General features: G+C 40.7%; 1 protein-coding gene across 1 annotated transcript in view; it reads left to right on the plus strand.

Annotated features, from left to right (window-relative positions):
* Positions 1-16,307, plus strand: part of LOC128360913 (NACHT, LRR and PYD domains-containing protein 3-like) — a 53,157-nt gene that overhangs the window by 36,256 nt on the left and 594 nt on the right. The window contains exons 4-8 of the mRNA XM_053321468.1: positions 9,342-11,139; positions 11,226-11,399; positions 12,294-12,467; positions 14,309-14,482; positions 14,595-14,641. Of these exons, the coding sequence (XP_053177443.1) occupies positions 9,342-11,139; positions 11,226-11,399; positions 12,294-12,467; positions 14,309-14,482; positions 14,595-14,641 (2,367 nt within the window). The remainder of the gene's footprint in view (positions 1-9,341; positions 11,140-11,225; positions 11,400-12,293; positions 12,468-14,308; positions 14,483-14,594; positions 14,642-16,307) is intronic.

Consider the following 16,307-nt stretch of genomic DNA (forward strand, 5'->3'; position numbering starts at 1 on the left):
TGTGGACATATATGTACATCGAGCAGCAGTCGCATTTTCGCGCCTGATGACGTCACCTGTTGCTGAGTCACGTCGGGCAGAGTTTTATTTTTAGCTCCTTGAACATTTTTGTTAAGTCTAATAGTTTTGAAATGTATGATATTGTGTAAAAATGAAACACGAATTTTATATATTTTAAAAGTGTTTAAAACAAGTTAAAAATCTGTCAGCTCATGCATTTTGAAACAGTAAAACAATTTTAGTTGGAAATGGAAAATGCATTTAGGAACCAGATGTAAGTGTTAACAAGCTATGTTTTATATGTAAGTGGTAACAAGCTATGTTTTATATGTAAGTGGTAACAAGCTATGTTTTATATGTAAGTGGTAACATAAGCTATGTTTTATATGAAGTTGAAAAGAGACAACTTACAGGGTAACAGTGGTTATTGTCATTTTGATTTATTTAATCACACGAAACTTGTAAGTCAGTATTTGCTGAAAGATGAGAAAAGACAAATAGTATTTTATTTTCAAGTGGTGTTTATTTCATAGAGAACATTGAGTGTTTGTAACAGAGGAGGATTTAAATAGTGAATGTTTTAATAAATCCTCTCCCTCTTTCTGCTGAGCCAGATGAAAAACGGACGCAGAGTTTGCCCCGTCTCACTTATTTCTCCTGTTTCCAGAGAGAGCATATAAGCTGTTTACGTGGTGCCAGCCGGTACCTGTAACATGGTCATAGTGCTTCATTTTAGATACACCCCCAAAATGTGCACACACCAGCCGTGATACCAGCCCACTTTCTGGACCGGCAAGTACGGAGCGAGAGCGCTGAGAAAACAGCCAGGAAGAGGGAAAGGATGAAATCTAGCAGAAACATGGCGATGGCTCCATCATCCCCCAGCCTCAGAGGACAGGAGAGCTGACTGGACTATGTTTATTTTTGATGGCAACGTCCCAGCTACAGTTAAAACCTGAACCTGCACCTGTGGGACTGCTTCACCAGCCTGGGTCAGTACACCTCAGGACTGGATACCAAACCTTTCCTGACAGAAGGATCCATGCCAGCTGTCTGTGACAAACCTGCAGCAAGAGAGATGGAAGGATTTACAATAAAGTTGTGTGTGTAGCAAACCCTCCCAAAGATGGTAAGAGACTAGACATTAATCACAGCTTCCTTCCGCTTTTCCTTTCTTCCTTCCCTCCTCCTTCATTCCTTCCTCTCTCTTAACTCCCTTCCTTCTGTCCTCCCTTACTCCCTCCCTCCTTCTTTCTTTCCCTCCTCCCTTTCCTCTGTCCTTCTTTCCTTCATTTGTCCCTTTTTTCTTTTCCTTTCTCCCTCCCTCCTACCTTCCTTCTTCCTCCCTTCCTTTCCTCAGTACTTCCTTCCTTCTTCCTCCCTCCCGTCCTTCCTTCCTTCCTCCCTTCCTTTCCTCTGTCCTTCCTTCCTCCTTCCCTCCCTAATTCTCTCTTTCCTCCCTTCCTTCTGTCCTCCTTTCCTCCCTCCCTCCTTCTTTCCTCCCTCCCTTCCTTTCCACTGTCCTTTTTCCGTCCCTCTCTTCCTCTTTTCCTTTCTCCCTCCCTCCTACCTTCCTTCTTCCTTCCTTCCTTCCTTCATTTTAACCCAAACCATGATCTTTACATAGCATCACCGCCAATTCACCAAACAGGCGGCTAAAGAGTTCAAATAATCACCATAAGCACAACACACACCAACCTTGTGCCAAAATACACTCAGCCTTCCCTTACTCCCTCCCTCCTTCTTTCCTTCCTTCTTCCTCCCTCCCTCCCTCCTTTCCTTCCTTCTTCCTCCCAGCCTTCCACGTTTTTATCATTAAGTTGCCGTTTCTGCTTTGTTGCCTTATTTTCCTGTTTACCTTCAACTTTTACTGTTTTACCTTTAGCTCATTCATTCTGTAGTCAAGTGGCTTTGTTTTGTTCAGCAATACGACACAGGAAGGAAGTAGGTAAGTAGTAAGCCTTCAAAATAAAATCTGACTATTTAAAATCGGAACCATTATCTCCAAAACAGGTAAAAATATATATAAAAGCAGATGAAATGACATTTTCTTAGAAGCAACCCAAATCATGAAATGTATACATGGGGAAATCATGTCAAAAATGCATCTAAAGCAGATATTTGTTTTTCCAGATGAACCTGCAAACAATGCAAGCTGCCCTCTGGTGGACAAAACCAGAAACAGCAAGCACAAAAAACCAAATGGGTTTGCTCCACTGTGTGTTTCCTTTGCTGTTTAGCACTGGCTAAAAAAGGTCAACAGGAAGTGTGAGTAAGCAGCAGGTGTGTTTGTCATATACAAGTTAAAATATGATCACATTACTCCTCTTTTTTATAATTGCTAATCAGAAATATTGTATAAAAGACCTGTAGAAAATATAGATAAAAATGTGTAGAAAAGCACAAGTGTAATATCCTGCTGTTATTGCATGAGCACTGGAATATATGTATGTGTTGCTGCAAAGGAGAAGTAAAGAAAGGAGTGAACAGCATATCCACGTCTCTCAGCCCTTTATTCCTCTATACTCTGGACAACGTGGCCTTAAGTAGTGTTCTGGCCACCGACACCCCTGGGTGAACCTAGTGATCAACTCTGAACTAGCTCCCAGTCTGAGCACATTATTGTTGTCTCCACTACAAGACAGGTCATCACTTGTACTCATTCAACTACTAGGTTATATGAATGAATGACTAATACTGTCATTACTAGTTTGGGAATCAGTCCCCACCACCAGACTCCATCTGTGGAGCTTTCCACAGTGTCATCCTTCACTTTGCTCCTAAAAACAATGCTGTGCAGCTCAATTCAACTGTGCTTACTTAGATCTTATGAACATTTGTACAGTTTGTGCAGTTACTTCCATGTTTGATTGTGTCTTTACTGTACAGGTCTCTACCTGGCTGCTCTACATTACAATGAACATGCTGACTGAACACAAACCACCACATCTGCTGGAGAGCCTCTCTTCAAAGTGTAGAGGCTTGAAGGGAGAATGCAGAGCCAAACCAGTGAAGTAAGTTTTCTGAGTTTGAATGATTAAAAAAATTGTATAAAACTGTCGGAAACACTAACAAACATTTTTAACGATAAATTAAAAGATACGATGAGTTTCAGTTTGATTCACGAGATCAACAAAAATTCGTCAGGTTTGAACCAATCAGCTTCCAGTGAGCAGTCTCAAAGCTTTCCAAACCGTTTCCATGGAGACGCCTCAGATGGTAACGAAGCTTCAGGGTCAATCAGATCTCAGTTTGTTCCTGTTGTACCTGAACGCAGCACGATGCCTTCAAGTTCCTCCCTGATGTTTGACTCTCAGGGGGAGCTACGACCTGCTTTCATGGTTTTGTACAGATGTTTTTTTTCTTCTTCATGTGTTTTTGTCCTGCGGCGGTGGGGGGGGGTCATGTGACGACGGCGCGGCTTTAAAGGACATTCCACTGTTTTTACGCGGAGGACAAACAGACTTTCTCACAGTTTTAAACTTTTTTTCACTTTAATTTTTTTGCTGAGAAACTGTATAAAAGATTTGAACACAGCTGTATGAAGAGTTGAGTTAAGTTTAAGTGCATTAAATAAATATTTTAATTTGACTCTTTGTTTTATTGATTTATTGACGCTGTTTGCGGCTGCAGGAGACGAGGAGAGAAGATCTAAAATAATGTGATGATGATCTTTAGTGTATTTATATTAAAGATAATCAGCTGGATCACCTGAACATTATGAATCTAAAAGTGAAGAAACATCCAGAATAAGAAAGGAAATATTCTGTTAAACCAGATTTTACTTTATTAGTCCCACGATGGGGAAATTTACAGTGTTAAAGCAGAAACGTGGACAGTGGAAAAAAAGATTAAAGAACAAATAACTGCATGCCATTATCAGCCAGTAGGGGGCCCCGGTCCCAAGTTTAGGGCCCCAAATATTAGTTTGGTTTGCTTGACCTGTTGGAGAAGATGACAAAGGACTAAAATCATAGCTCTTCTCTCCTCCGTGGTTCTTCTCCTTCTTCATCATTCATTTAGTCCTTATATCCTCTGATACAGACCAGTGAGATGCAGAAATTCCAACAGTTTTTTGTTCTCTCTGGATCTCCTTTAGTTAGTAGAGTTGACATGTTTCTATTCTTTATGATTTACTTTTTTCTCTCAGTTCAACATTTTGTCAGTTTGGTCTTTCTATAATATTCTCTAAACTATATTATAACTACTCAGTTCTGTACTATATAATAGTCTATGTATTCTACAGACCCTCCCTGATCTACTACCTTATCGTGGTGGAGGGGTTTGCGTGTCCCAATGACCCCAGATGCTCAGTTGTCGGGGCTTTTATGCCCCTGGTAGGGTCTCCCATGGCAAACAGGTCCGGGGGGAGGGGCCAGACAAAGGGTAGCTCAAAAAGACCCCTTATGATGAGCCAGGCCTGGGGTTGGGGATCGGGGGCGAGCGCCTGGTGGCCGGAGAAGGGAAATGGGACCCTGCTCCCACAGACTCACCACCAGTGGGAGCGGCCGAAGTCACACTATCACACTTAATTATGGTTGAGTTAATGATTGTACTGTACACGCTGGCAGCTTTCTTGAACCTTGTTCTCTGAGGTTTTGCCAGTTTCTTGCAGTACCTGCTCAGTGTCACATGGTAGATAAAGAAGTCTTTGCTGATTGACCTCACTGACTTTATCTGCCTTACCTTATTTGATGCAACCTTAAGTACAAGTGCAGACACAAGCCTATTCATTTTCCTCTAGAGGTAACCTGTAGGTAGGACAGAGGTGAGCGCTCTCTCTCTCTGTCACCTGTCTGGAAACACAGAAGAGAAGCAGCGCGAGGACGAGGTAGGCAGTGTATTAATGAAAAACATGATCAATATGATGTGAAGTGAGAAATGAATTTAACCCTGTAGAGCCCAGAGAAATGTGTTAATCTGCAGTGTGTATGATGACAGTGAGGTTTTAGCAGCATTAATGAGGACAGTATGTTTATGAGGACACATGTTAGAATAGTAGGGGTGTGACGATACACTCAGTTCACGAGACAATGAGGAAATAAATGACTGTTCTTTTAAACAACAAAATGGAAATTGAATTGAAATGTTTTAACTAATCATCTTGTAATGAATCATTTTAGTTCTACTTTCTAAATATATAAGTATCATATGCAGTATGCAGCACTGTTAAAGGTTTCCTCATATAGATATTTTATAGATAGATGTCCCCCGCCTCCCCCGGTATGTACCCCTGCTCAGTGTCACATGGTAGATAAAGAAGTCTTTGCTGATTGACCTCACTGACTATATCTGCCTTACCTTATCTGATGCAACCTTAATACAAGTGCAGATACAAGCCTATTCATTTTCCTCTCCCACTGTCTGGGTATAATGGAAAACATGGAGTAGGAAAATCTGAGACTTTGGATGGTTGTAACATTTTCTTGAAAGCCATTGTTTGAATAGATATAGGCACATGGTGGTTTGAAATGAGCATAAATCACATTTTAAGTAAGATTCTCAAATGTCTGATAGATCTCTGTACACTTTCTTTCTTTGCTCAGAATAGATATTCCACTTTAAGATAACATGTTTGTCCACACTGACACTTTCCATCAGGATGCTTTTTGATCAGGGCCACTCTTTAATCGGCAGTCCCAGTCTGGACCTCAACAACTTGACCACATCTTTCCTTTTCCCCTCACTGGTTTTAGGAGTCCAATGAGTTACAGCCTTTAGTAAATAGTTATGTTGTTTAATTTAAAATAAAACATTTTCAGTCTTTGTGACTGTGTATTCACCTAAATGTTCCTCATTAAAGTCTCTGCTTCGTCACCTGAGTGTATCGTCACACCACTATCAGTGACTCATTGCAGTAAGACATCATGGAGGTCACAGTTAGACCTAAATGTTGGAGCAGCATCTAGTAGCTGTTAGTGGCTACAGTGCAGATGTCATTTAGTTCAATACAAGTTTAGAGTCAGTGAGCACATATTTACACTAATATGTTTGTTTCATGTTTTTACACATTTAAATCTATTAGCAGCTAATGTCTCTAATGATGTAATGTCTGATGTCTTCAGTCACACTTTAGATCGACCAATGAGGGCAGAGTGTTAATCTGCAGTGTGTATGATGACAGTGAGGTTTTAGCAGCATTAATGAGGACAGTATGTTTATGAGGACACATGTTAGAATAGTAAACATTAATAATGAACATATTCTCATTTCACACATTTTATACCATCTTGCCACTTTTTGTGTTGTTGGAATACAAAAGACACAAATAATAAAACTATGATCAGACTTTATGATTCAGCTGATAAAGATTTATACTGTCTGTAAATGTTTGACTTCAGTTGTTCCAAAGTTCAGAGCTGCTGTTCTGTGATCAGATTTCCTTAAAGAAGACTTCAGATTAAAGATGAACACAGAGAGATGAGACTGTTCCAACAGACCTTAAAAACCTCCTGCTGTGAGTTACATTTTTCTTCTTCTTCTGCTTGTTTAAATGTTGATGGCACTATCGCTGGCTGGTTGAAGCTGCTGATATATTTCACCTTCACTCATCAGCTTCATTCAGATGATTTTCAGCATCTAAAGGAAACGTAGCCGAGAGTTTTCATCATGTTTGTGTCAGCAGCTGTTAAAATGATCTGATAACAGTAGAGATGGTAGTTATAGTGATAAATATATATAATGATGAAATGAGTTATATGAGTATGAACATGTAATATACAGTATGTACTCCATATAATATAAAGATTAGACTCATCTTTTGGGTCATTTTCAAATGGTACAGCACCCTGCTCAACAACTGAACCTGGCTGTTAAAGGGTTTGGGTACCATGACATTCATTGTACTAAACTTTAGATAAATAGGCTAAAGTGATTGACTGTTGTTTTTGCAAAACTGTTTCTATCGGTCAGTAATTGTGTGTTTGATTCATTTAATTGGTCGTATCAAAGGTCACCTCATTCAGTCATCTTGAACCTGACAAACATTATGACAGTTATTATAATAACTAATCCACAGTTATAACAGAAAGAGTTTGTTTCACAGGTGGGACGGTTAGTGATGAACAGATAATAAAAGCCATATAATAATATACTATGAAATGTGTTAAAAGAAGGTGACAGAAATACTGTTGAAAACATTTTTTCATTCATAATATTCAGTTATTTAATCAGGCAAATGAAAAGTCAGTGGAACATTCAGAAACTAAGTTATTAAACATTAAAGCTGAGTGAAAGTCTTTAAATAGTTTGTTACTTTGGCTCCATCTGGTGGTGGAATGAATAATGACAGGATGTTAGACAGCAGTGCAGACCTGTGTGATGTGCAGCTGGTTGTAATGAATGAGCATGTTGTTGTGTTTGTGTGAAGGTGTTTCTCTGCTATGGATCAGTGTGAGGACAGAGAGGAGGGAGTCCCTCCCTCTAAAAGCTCTCTGTGTGGGGAACATGACAGCCAGACCAAAGCTCAGAGGTGAGATGAGGATCTCTAACTGTCCATCACTGTTCTCCACTCACATCACTCCACCATCATTATTCACACTCACTGTCACATCTGACACTCAACTACTGAATAATAAGTCACAATAACTCAGAATGAACTACTAACTTTGTGAGTTAACAAAGAGCTCAACCACTGATTAGTCAACTAATCAACTAAGATGAGACAGCATCTTTCATCAGATGACATTTTGATGAACAGGAGAACGTTTCTCATCCACTGTCTTCTTACTGATTTTCATTCTGCTTCTAAAACTTCAGCTGCTGACAGTCTGCTCAAAGTTCATCTTTTTAAACTCTTTGATTTGTTCATTGTTTGTATCAGGATGCAGCAGAAGAGAGCAGACTCTCCTGAACCCAGCTGTGTGTCCATGAAGAGTGATCGGTCTATGTTTGTGCCTATCAAGTTTAAAGATGGACAACCTGCTTATAGAAGGTAAGAACTTCAACTATGAACCAGGCACAAACAACACAGCTCAACAAACAGAGCTTAAACAGGAATCATGACAGTCGCCCCTCAAGGGACAGCTCCCAAATGTCCCTCCAGGCTGGTCAGGAGGGAGAAAACAAAGAGGAGAAAGAAGGTAGGACAGATGGACAGGACCACTCTGGAGGCTGAAAGAGCTGCTCAGGATAGAAACTTTGGAGACCAAGGTGTCAACAAAACTATGTAGAAAGGAGACCAAGAGACAGGAGGACCTCAGCAGGGGGGCTGATGTTTTGGGAGCTGGCTGGGTGTCTGTGGAGGCACTGGACAGCAGAAACTCAGTGAAGGTGGACAGCAGGGACTCAGTGAAGCTGGACACTGAGTCCCTGCTGTCCAACTACATGCTTTTTTCACTTTTTTATTCATATCAGGATGCGGCAGCAGAGAGCAGACTCTCCTGAACCCAGCTGTGTGTCTATGAAGAGTGACTGGTCTATGGGTCGTCCTATTAACTTTAAAGATGGACAACCTGCTGATGGAAGGTAAGAATTTAACATCCAGTAATCAGTGCAGCATTTACAGGAGTTCATTTAGTCATCATGACAGAACATCTTTAATAAGCTGAGTCCAGATTTGAGTCATTAAATGTCCTTAAATGTGATGTTTTCTCCACAGAGTTCAGCAGCAGAGCTCAGAGGTTCCCAGTGATCAGTCTGCACAGCAGCATCAAACTCAGCTGGACTCCATATTTATGGTGTGTAGATGTACAAATACACCTTTTACTATTAACTCCATCAACCACAGATGAAATAGTAAAGTAGCATTCAGGTCCTAACAGTGTCCATGCTGCTCTGTTTAGACCAGCAGGCCTTCAGACTGACACATGAATCACATGTTGTGTTCTACCAGTTTAAATGAAATGTTCACTTTATCTTTCTGTTCCAGCTGCTGGAGGAGAACATCATCACTTTTGTGAAGAACGAGCTGAAAAGAGTCCAGAGGGGTCTGAGTCCAGATGACCCAGAATGCTTAGAGAGTCAAAGGGAGGATGAGGAGGTGTTGGATGGTGAGGAGGAAGAGCAGAGGAGGAGCAGAGAGGCATTTGCGAAAATCATAGTGCACGTCCTGAGGAGAATGAAGCAAGAGGAGCTGGCAGAGTGTCTGCAGAGGAGTAAGAGGATTTTAACAGATTTAACATGATGGAGAGGAAATTGAGGCAAAATGGGAGAGGTTTATATTTCACTCTGCTGTAAATATGCTGCACACATCTGCATCAGATCAGAGGCTGTTTGTCCTCCACTGATGAGCTGAATAAAACTGATGGAGGAGGAAAAACTAGACAGACACTTACATGTTCAGATTTCTAGACTTTCTGTAGGATCCACTCACTGATTTCATTTGTTGTTTGTTCATTCAGGAACTCGTGCTGCAAAGTGTCGACGTAAACTCAAGTCTAACCTGGAGAAGAAGTTCCAGTGTGTGTTTGAGGGGATCGCTAAAGCAGGAAACCCAACCCTTCTGAATCAGATCTACACACCGCTCTACATCACAGAGGGAGGGACTGCAGAGGTCAATGATGAACATGAGGTCAGACAGATTGAAACAGCATCCAGGAAACCAGACAGACCAGAAACAACAATCAGACAAGAAGACTTCTTTAAAGCCTCACCTGGAAGAGATGAACCAATCAAAACAGTGATGACAAAGGGAGTGGCTGGCATTGGGAAAACAGTCTTAACACAGAAGTTCACTCTGGACTGGGCTGAAGACAAAGCCAACCAGGACATACACTTCACATTTCCATTCACTTTCAAAGAGCTGAATGTGGTGAAAGAGAAAAAGTACAGCTTGGTGGAACTTGTTCATCACTTCTTTACTGAAACCAAAGAAGCAGGAATCTGCAGGTTTGAAGAGTTCCAGGTTGTGTTCATCTTTGACGGTCTGGATGAGTGTCGACTTCCTCTGGACTTCCACAACACTGAGATCCTGACTGATGTTACAGAGTCCACCTCAGTGGATGTGCTTCTGACAAACCTCATCAGGGGGAAACTGCTTCCCTCTGCTCGCCTCTGGATAACCACACGACCTGCAGCAGCCAATCAGATCCCTCCTGAGTGTGTCAGCATGGTGACAGAGGTCAGAGGGTTCACTGACCCACAGAAGGAGGAGTACTTCAGGAAGAGATTCACAGATGAGGAGCAAGCCAACACCATCATCTCCCATATCAAGACATCACGAAGCCTCCACATCATGTGCCACATCCCAGTCTTCTGCTGGATCACTGCTACAGTTCTGGAGGATGTGTTGAAAAGCAGAAAGAGAGGAAAGCTGCCCACAACCCTGACTGAGATGTACATCCACTTCCTGGTGCTTCAGTCCAAATTGAAGAATGTCAAGTATGATGGAGGAGCTGAGACAGATCCACACTGGAGTCCAGAGAGCAGGAACATGATTGAGTCTCTGGGAAAACTGGCTTTTGAGCAGCTGCGGAAAGGCAACCTGATCTTCTATGAATCAGACCTGACAGAGTGTGGCATTGATATCAGAGCAGCCTCAGTGTACTCAGGAGTGTTCACACAAGTCTTTAAAGAGGAGAGAGGGCTGTACCAGGACAAGGTGTTCTGCTTCGTCCATCTGAGCCTTCAGGAGTTTCTGGCTGCTCTTCATGTCCATCTGACATTCATCAAGTCTGGAGTCAATCTGCTGGCAGAACAACAAACAACATCTTGGTGGTCTGAAGCGTTCAGAGACAAGTCAACACGTTTCTACCAGAGTGCTGTGGACGACGCCTTAAAGAGTCCAAATGGACACCTGGACTTGTTCCTCCGCTTCCTCCTGGGTCTTTCACTGCAGACCAATCAGACTCTCCTACGAGGTCTGATGACTCAGACAGGAAGTAGGTCAGAGACCAATCAGAAAGCAGTCGAGTACATCAAGAAGAAGATCAGTGAGAATGTGTCTGCAGAGAGAAGCATCAATCTGTTCCACTGTCTGAATGAACTGAATGATCGTTCTCTAGTGGAGGAGATCCAACAGTACCTGAGATCAGGAAGTCTCTCCACAGATAAACTGTCTCCTGCTCAGTGGTCAGCTCTGGTCTTCATCTTACTGTCATCAGAAAAAGATCTGGATGTGTTTGACCTGAAGAAATACTCTGCTTCAGAGGAGGCTCTTCTGAGGCTGCTGCCAGTGGTCAAAGCCTCCAACAAAGCTCTGTAGGTGCACACAGAACTAGTTTTATCTTTGCTCAATGAAGAAAAGTAATGTTTGCAATTCTTTTGTTCTGCTTATTCTTCTCCAGGTTGAGTGGCTGTAACCTCTCAGAGAGAAGCTGTGCAGCTCTGTCCTCAGTTCTCAGCTCCCAGTCCTCTAGTCTGAGAGATCTGGACCTGAGTAACAACAACCTGCAGGATTCAGGAGTGAAGCAGCTTTCTGCTGGACTGGAGAGTCCACACTGTGGACTGGACAACCTCGGGTCAGTTGTCAACTGTCTATCAAAATGTACCCACCAAGCTCTTATTGTTTTTATATATTGGATCTGTGAATTGACTTATTAAAATTCTTCTCCAGGTTGAGTGGCTGTAACCTCTCAAAGAGAAGCTGTGCAGCTCTGTCCTCAGTTCTCAGCTCCCAGTCCTCTAGTCTGAGAGATCTGGACCTGAGTAACAACAACCTGCCGGATTCAGGAGTGAAGCAGCTGTGTGCTGCACTGGAGAGTCCACACTGCACACTTGAAACTCTCCTACTGCCATCAGAAAAAGTTCTGGACGTGTTTGACCTGAAGAAATACTCTGCTTCAGAGGCGGTCCTTCTGAGGCTGCTGCCAATGGTCAAAGCCTCCAACAAAGCTCTGTAAGTACTCAGATAGTTGGTGTAGCGGCTTTCCAGTACCTTTTTAAAAAGTCGCTGCTGAGGCAGAATAGGTTTTGTATTTGAATGACACGGTGCTGCTGTTCCATGAGAAGCACACTGAGTCCAAAAGAAGTTTCAGAGTTTTAATGAATGAAATGAATACTACAGTGGCTTTACATGCGCCCATAGGATGTTATATGTGTATTACAGCAAACAAACAGCGATAATAAAATGCAATCAACAAAAATTACAGCTACCTAGACTCGCCTCCCTCCCCAGTACAGGTGAAGCAGGTACTGATATAACCTACCGGCTGTGGCTACAGTGCCCACGTAACCCCAAACACTACATATCACCATGGCAACAAGACAAAGCTAATTAAACACAGAATAACTAATAAACAAATCAATATATGGCTCCTACAGTTGGCTTTATATATTAAATATACTCTGCTGTCTTTTTAAAATAAACTAAATAAGTAACCTATTTCTTGTTTTGTTTTTCTTCATATTTCCAGGTTGAGTGACTGTAATCTCTCAGAGAGAAGCTGTGCAGCTCTGTCCTCAGTTCTCAGCTCCCAGTCCTCTAGTCTGAGAGATCTGGACCTGAGTCACAACGAGCTGCAGGACTCAGGAGTGAAGCAGCTTTCTGCTGGATTAGAGAGTCCGCACTGTGAACTGGAAACTCTGCGGTCAGTTTTATTACTGTGTATATAAAGTCATATTTTTGGCTTCTCCTCAGTTTCTAGTTTACATGAAGAGTTTATGATACCAAAAAGATTTAGCGTACTATCTGAGCTGAAGTGATGTAACATCAAGTATACAGTAAGTAAAACTCCTTCCACACCAACATGTCAGTCAGGATTCATGTTTCTGTCATTTAATTTTCAATAAAGTGCATTAAGTCATGACATCTATTAAAATTGAATTAATAACAGAAAATATACAACACAGAATTCCTGTCATGTTCTCTACATGCAGGTTGTTGTGGATTTTTAATTAAGGAGCCCATTCATCAGTGAATAGAGAACAGGATTTCAGGATGTCTTACATGTTCGAGGCCATTTGCTCAAATCTCTCATGTCTTACCCTGTCCTGTGCACATGAATGCATCATGCTCACTGCATGCCTGTACCTGTAGAGTGAGACAGCTGCAGAGTGAGACAGCTGCAGAGTGAGACAGCTGCAGAGTGAGACAGCTACAGAGACAGACAGCTGCAGAGAGAGACAGCTGCAGAGTGAGACAGCTGTAGAGTGAGACAGATGACGGCAGAACGTTTAATGTACATTTCTTTTAGTGTGTGTCCATAAATATGAGTTAGTTGTGTTCTGTTAGAGTTTATATGTCTCCATGAGAGCTAGCTGCAATACTTTATGAATGTTAAGTTATTGTATCATGCGAGTTAACATTTCTGTATAATCCTGTTTGCTTTTTATTATTTTGGACATTTCTTCTACTCAGTAACGGATGTGATTTAAAATGTAACGTAGTACAATACTTCGAACAAAACATACTTTTATATTCATATGTATATATATATATATATATATATATATATATATATATATATATATATATATATATATATGTATATATATATATGTATATGTATATATGTATATATATACATATATGTATATATGTATATATATATGTAAAATGAAATGCATAAAATGAAATGCATTAGAAGGAAAGTATATATATATATACATATATATATATATACTTTCCTTCTAATGCATTTCATTTCGACTCTCTGCCTAGAAGTACACTTTGTTTAACTGTTAAATTAGAGTCAAAATGATACTGGATCAACACTGAGAATGATCTCTGCTCAGGAGATAGAAAACAAAAATAAAAAATGTCAGCTTGGAATGTATGTGGAGTAAATAACCCAGTCAAGAGAGGGAAGGTTGTGACCCTCCTAAAGTCATCGGCCTCAGACATTCTGTTCCTGCAGGAGACTCACTTGAAGAACAGCTGGCATGGCAGGTTAAGAGCAAAGTGGATAGGGGAAGTGTATCATTCCACCTTCTCATCCATAGTGAGAGATGCAGTCATTTTATGAAGTAAAGGTTCGTCCTTCTAACAGAAAAAACAGTCACTGACAGAGACGGCTGTTACATTATAGTAACTGGTGAATAATATATATGACCCCAACATAGATAATCCCTTTTATTTTAGAATCTTTGACACATATGTTGATAGATCCTCCATGAAACGACTGCAAAGATATGCCATAAGTGAATTTTTAAATGTTTAATTAATAATTCAAATATCCTGGACATATGGAGAACTACTCATTTTTTTCGCCTGTATACAACTCCTACAACTTGTGCAACACTGCTTTCAAACTGCATTTAATGCTTTTAATTTTTTTGTTTTTTTAAATTTGGGATGATTGTGGACGTGTTTGTGTATTTATTACTGTCTATTTTCTATTTTTTATATTCAGGCACGGCATGGAAAATGTAATTGTACTTCTTGTGCAATGACCATTAAGTCTATTCTATTTTATTCTATTCTATTCAGTCTGTCAGCATGTCTGATCACAGAGGAAGGCTGTGCTTCTCTGGCCTCAGCTCTGAGCTCCAACCCCTCCCATCTGAGAGAGCTGGACCTGAGCTACAATCATCCAGGACACTCAGGAGAGAAGCTGCTGTCTGCTGGACTCGGGGATCCACACTGGAGACTGGACACTCTCAGGTATGGACAGACAGGTGGACACTCTCTCTAACTGAGGGACTCTGGTTCATGTTTAATGGTGGATATGAGTGAAGGTGTATGAAGCTGATTGTGTCTTTGTCTCTTCCTCCAGGATGGACCATGGTGGACTGCAGAGACTGAAACCTGGTGTGAGGAAGTGTGAGTGTGTTTTCAGTTTGATTCATGAGAACTTTGAGAAAAACTGGATGAAAAATGTAAAAGAAGTGAAAAAAGTTCAAAATGATGGAAAATGTGTTTAGTCAGAAATGGGAGTGGCCTAAACTGACATTTTTCTTGAACCAATGAATCCATGAAACAAAAATTTCCTTCTGTACGTCACAGTTCGGGAGTTAAAAGAGAAATGTATTATAAATGTCCACATGGTGGCGCTACCTGCTCCAAAATGTCCCTCATGTCTCTCCTGCAGATAAAGTTCATTCATTCATACTGACTACTAGAGGGACGCAGTTTGCTGTGGGGCGGGGGGCGTCCTAGGGTTAGTGTCAAACAAACCATAGCACCACTTCATACCGCAGCAAAAAAAAAAGAAAAGAAAGCCAATCTAAAAATAACACAACACACTGTAATGGTGCCTAAACACAGCCGGTAGTACTACTTGAACAGAACTTGTCAATGACTCTCTGGTTAAAGTCAGTCACCAGTCTCTTTTCCATTGACAGCATGGCCAGTGCCTCTCCTGGGTCATGCTGTTTCTGAGAAAAGTTTGAATTCTTTTCATGGTTGAGAAGCACTTCTCAGCTTCCGCTGTGGTCATGGGTGTTGAGGATCTTTAGGAAAGTGACAGTCTCTGAGAAGACTTCTTCAACATTGTTCTCTCCATAAACAACTGGAATAGATCCACAGCACCACAACAGGCTCTGAACTCGTCCTGCTGTAGATGAGACTAAACTAAATAAAATAAAATACTAAAGACTGACACTAAAACTATTCACAGATCTAAAAGTATGAATGCATGTATTCAAATACATGACTTACACTCTTATCTATATGCACAACATACAAACATATTTTTTGTAAATGATACTGAGATTTGGTGGTTTATTTCTACCAATGACTCCTTTTATATCTCCCTCTTAATTCATTACAAAATGTAAAAGAAAATACTTTGACTTTTCATCATCAATGACGATGATGTCACTGATCACTTTCAAATGGATTCATTTATTTAACAAGGCACTGACAATAACATAAGTTTTGAATATATCACCTAACCCTTTAAAAGGTAGAAACATACTGATGGAGAGCTAGTGCAATATTAAAATCATGTTTGTTATATTATTATTTAAATTCAAGCGTGTTCAAACCTTCCTCTCATTATCAACAAAGTAAAATGAGCTGAGCTACCTGCAGCTCTGCAGTGCTGCCTCTCCCTGCATCACCACTGTTAGCTTCCAGCTCAACTTCATCTCATCTCTAATATGAAAGCAGTGGACATGAATAAGAAACATACTGATGGGAATGTCAAGAACAAGCCAAGAACACACAGACAGACTAACTCCTTTCTAGATGTGGAACGTTACTGGTTTAAGTTACATGAGTTAAGTTGATAGAAAAATCCTGTTCTTTAACCATCTTAAATACTTCATTAATTACATTCAGACAAACATCAGACGCAGCTGGAATCAAGTTTCACTTTGAAAAACATTCTCATCTAAAGGTCCACTTACTCTGTATGTCCAAAGCTTTCAGTCACATCTCATGGTCTTCCTCAGTGATGGAGTGTCTCAGTTGTCATGGAGATGGTTTAAGTTTGAATGTTTTCAGTAAAGTAGTTAATAAATCAACAGATGATAAACTGCAGCTG

This window comes from Scomber japonicus, chromosome 6 (assembly GCF_027409825.1).
Source record: "Scomber japonicus isolate fScoJap1 chromosome 6, fScoJap1.pri, whole genome shotgun sequence".
Classification (NCBI taxonomy): Eukaryota; Metazoa; Chordata; class Actinopteri; order Scombriformes; family Scombridae; genus Scomber; species Scomber japonicus.